The sequence below is a fragment of the Diceros bicornis genome, chromosome 31, assembly GCF_020826845.1.
Source record: "Diceros bicornis minor isolate mBicDic1 chromosome 31, mDicBic1.mat.cur, whole genome shotgun sequence".
Classification (NCBI taxonomy): domain Eukaryota; kingdom Metazoa; phylum Chordata; class Mammalia; order Perissodactyla; family Rhinocerotidae; genus Diceros; species Diceros bicornis.
This window is the reverse complement of record NC_080770.1, coordinates 20,327,792-20,331,667: the sequence shown is the minus strand read 5'-3', so window position 1 is coordinate 20,331,667 and position 3,876 is coordinate 20,327,792. Positions and strand designations below refer to the sequence as shown.

Genomic DNA, 3,876 nt, shown 5'->3' with positions numbered 1-3,876 from the left:
ATTCCTCTTTAGCCTATTTTTACATAAAATATCATAAATATGTTTCTATATGAGTAAATATCTACTTATCCTTGACTAATGAATGTGCTTAAGTAATGATCCTACGGCCCTTAACCAAAGATAATTATTTTGCCTATAAGGTATTTGTTATATCCTCGAGGCTAGCATAATATTAATCTAACAGAAATTTGGGGGTTTTTATTTGGTTTCTAATATTTGTTACTATACGTAGGAACATAATGGGCAAACTCATAGACACATATTCTCACTCTACTCTGATTCAATTCTTAGGAGTAAAATGACTAAGTGCAACATTAGGTATATTTTAAAGGCCTTTTAGATATATTGCCAAAGAACTTTCCACATATGTACTACTTGATATTTCCATAAGTGTGAAGGGAAGTATGTATTTCCTTCATGGTTTTCTTTTAATACTTGGCCAATTTGATGTGTGAAAATAGTATCTCATTGATTATATTTGTATTTCCCTTGTTAATGTTGGATCTCTCATTTTTATGTGTCTGTTGCTCAATAAGAATATATTCTTTGATGAGTTACCTTCTATGGCTTTTGCCATTTTTCTATTCAACTGTAGGCCTTTTCATTTTTAAAGAACCTTTTACATATTGAGGACAAAATGATTTGGTTGTTAACTATTCTGAAAATATGTTACCATGTTGTTGCTTGTTTTAAATATTTTTCTGTATGTCGTGTTTAAAATAGAAAAGAACATGAACTTTCATGTAGAGTAAACTCTAATCATCTTTTGGCTTATATTTCCTGCCTTTTTGCCATGCCTTCGCAATCTGCAATTTTATATAGATATCTGCTAATTCTAGCACTTTATTTTTCTTTATAAATTTGTTAGACTGTGCAATTTATTTACCTCAGATGTGAAGTAGATTAACTCAGTTTTATATTCCACAATGGTTTATCTTCACCATTAATTGAATAATTCATTATCTCTACTGATTTTCAATACAGCTATGTGATGCATGAAATATTTATATTTACACAGAGTCATCTCTCTATCATCTGGTCTGTCCTGTTGATATGTCTATATCTTCCAGTGCTCTTACCACTGTGCTTTAAGATATGAAGTAAGTTAATAATTGTAATGATTGTTTCTGGAAAAACACATTCTCCCCTTAATATTCTGAACTATTTTCACTAGTTTCCTGAACTTCCCATGCTTCCAGAAAATGTCTACAGTAATTTTGCCATTACTGCAAATAATTTCCCTCCAAATTTTAATTTGAATTGTATTATTCTGATAACACTTTTTCAAGAATGTTGACATCACACAATATTGTTTAAATGCTTTTACATTTCTTAGTAGAGATTTATAATTTTGTCCACAACTGCCATTACAATTTTTCTCGTCTATTGCTGTATTATAAATAGGTTATGAAAATGCTTTTGTGTTATTAATGTTATATTGAAAAGCTGCTGACAGTTGCATATTTATTTAGTACTTGGTTGGGGACTGTACTTCTCCCTTGGTTATAAGACCTTTTTGCCAATTATTTTATTGCATTATCTAATAAGTTAGGAATTCAATTAAGACGCTCAAGGGGCCAGCCCCATGGCTTAGCAGTTAAGTGAGCGTGCTCCACTACTCGCGGCCAGGGTTTGGATCCACTGGCGGCCCGGTTCTGATCCCGGGCGCGCACTGACTCGCTGCTTCTTGGCCATGCTGAGGCGGCGTCCCACATACAGCAACTAGAAGGATGTGTGACTATGGCATAGATCTACTGGGGCTTTGAGGAAAAAAAAAAAGGAGGAGGATTCGCAATAAATGTTAGCTCAGAGCCGTTCTTCCTCAGCAAAAAGAGGAGGATTAGCATGGATGTTAGCTCAGGGCTGATCTTCCTCACACACACACACAAAAAAAGATGCTCAATAATACTGGTTCTAACAGAAATTATTGTATTTTCCTGGTTTTAATGGGCATGCACTTTAAAGCATCTTTGTCCCACAACTCCCAAGGGAGACGACACACTATATAGGCACCCATGGCTCATGGTGTCGGTACCTTCGTATCTGCTGGCGGGAGAATCCCAGGCTGTGCAGAGCAGCGCCCAGCTGGAGGGTGGTCCTCTGTGCCTGCCCCTCTTCCATGTGCAGTTGTGACTCGTCTTTGTTTTAAGCAAGGTCTAGATATTGGCATGAGACGGTGTTTTCTTCAGTTTTAGTTATTTAAAAAAAAACATGTTAAGGAAGTGTCCTCCAAAAATAATATGTCCCATCAGAAATGGATGCTGAATTTCATCAAGTGCTTTATATACGTCAATGAGCATATTGTTTTTCTCCTGGCAGAAATGTGCAGACATTAAATATGAGGATATTAAAAGATTATCTGATTTTCTAATAGTCTATTGATGATTATTCCTTGCTCATAATTTCCTTTTGGTGCTGGTAACAGGCTCATGTTAACTTCATAAATAATGGAGATGTTTCTTCTTATTCTATATTCTGGAAGAGTTTCTAGTAGAGTAAACATCTTTCCTTAAGTTTTAGAAACAACTAATCTGTAAAGGCACCCAGCCCTGTGGTATATTAGGAATTTTATTTCTTAGAAACTCTTGAAACCATATGGCAGCATTTGTAGAATTTTCTCTCCATTTCATCTTTGAGCGAGTTTGGGTAATTACATTTTCATTAAGAAAGCAACACTTTCACTGAGATCCCAAAAGATATCTCCATGTGGAGATGCACAATATTCTCATGATGGTTATAAAATTTCCTCTGTGACTTTGCTCATGATCCCATTTTCTCACCTAATGTCGTTGATGTTTGTCTTCCTCAAATTATTTTTCTCTGTCACCCTTGTCTGAATGACGTCTGTTTTATTGATCTCTCCAAAGACTCAGATCGACTGATTAATTTTCTTCTGAAGTTCCTTTATGTTTGTTCGTACTCTTATCTCTGCCTCAATCTCTTCTTCTAAATTATTTTATATTTATTTTCTTTCTCTTTTCCTCCGGTTTTGGGTTGAGAGCTTAATTCGTATGCTTTTTTTCTTCCTTTTTCTTTACTACTCAAAAAATTTAAGGCTCAGATGTTTTCTCTCAGAACAGACATTTTTCTTCTCTTCTTCCTTTCTCTCTCCTGTCTCTCCTGGTCTCCTTGCTGCTCCTTTATAATCATTGGTTTGATTTCCTCTTTTTTTTTTTTTTTGTTGTTGTTCAAGGTTTATTGCAAATATTACAGCACAGCAGAAAGATTCAAACGGCTCCACGTGGGGTTTTGAAATTCATCCCAACTGTAGGCTGAGTGACTTGCAGGTTGGAGAGACTGCCAAAGTCCAAGAGTTTGAGCATTTCCTTAGTGTCAGGGTCTACTTCAATGATCTCCTGATCCAAGGCTGAGACCTCAGGAACATAGTTATCTCTCCTCTCTCTCTCCTCCTCCTGCAGCTTGATCGAGATACCTCTCACAGGGCCCCTCTGGATCCGCTTCATCAGGTGTGTGACATAGCCTGCGATCTTGTTGCGGAGCTTCTTGCTGGGAATAATGGCGATCTCCTCGCACACGCGCTTGTTGGTGTGGAAGTCGTTGCCCAGGCGGGTGTAGTACTTCTCAATGATGACCCGGGCCGCCTTCTTCACGGTTTTGGTGCGAACGCGGCCCATGTTGGCGGGTCACTGGTAAAAGAGGCTGATTTCCTCTTTGACCAAAGTGTTATTCATGAGAGTGATTAGTGGTTTATAAATTGTGTGATTTGTTTATGATATGTTGGCAGTTAATGAGCATTTTTGTGTGCATGCTGTTTAATGAACGGGGTTTCAAATCTAGCTATTCATCTGATGAGCTACTGAGTCAGAATCTCTTCTGATGGCTTCAGGAATTGATTATGATGTAGAACTTGCTTGG

General features: G+C 37.1%; 1 protein-coding gene across 1 annotated transcript; it reads right to left on the bottom strand.

Annotated features, from left to right (window-relative positions):
• Positions 1-3,165: 3,165 nt before the first annotated feature.
• Positions 3,166-3,655, bottom strand: LOC131395103 (small ribosomal subunit protein eS17). The gene has a single exon (XM_058526901.1). The coding sequence runs from the start codon at positions 3,633-3,635 to the stop codon at positions 3,228-3,230; it is 408 nt and encodes a 135-aa protein (XP_058382884.1). The 5' UTR covers positions 3,636-3,655; the 3' UTR covers positions 3,166-3,227.
• Between the last annotated feature and the right edge of the window lie 221 nt (positions 3,656-3,876).

Excerpts from the sequence above, each read along its gene's own strand:
- LOC131395103 (XM_058526901.1), bottom strand. The coding sequence starts at position 3,635 with ATGGGCCGCGTTCGCACCAAAACCGTGAAGAAGGCGGCCCGGGTCATC.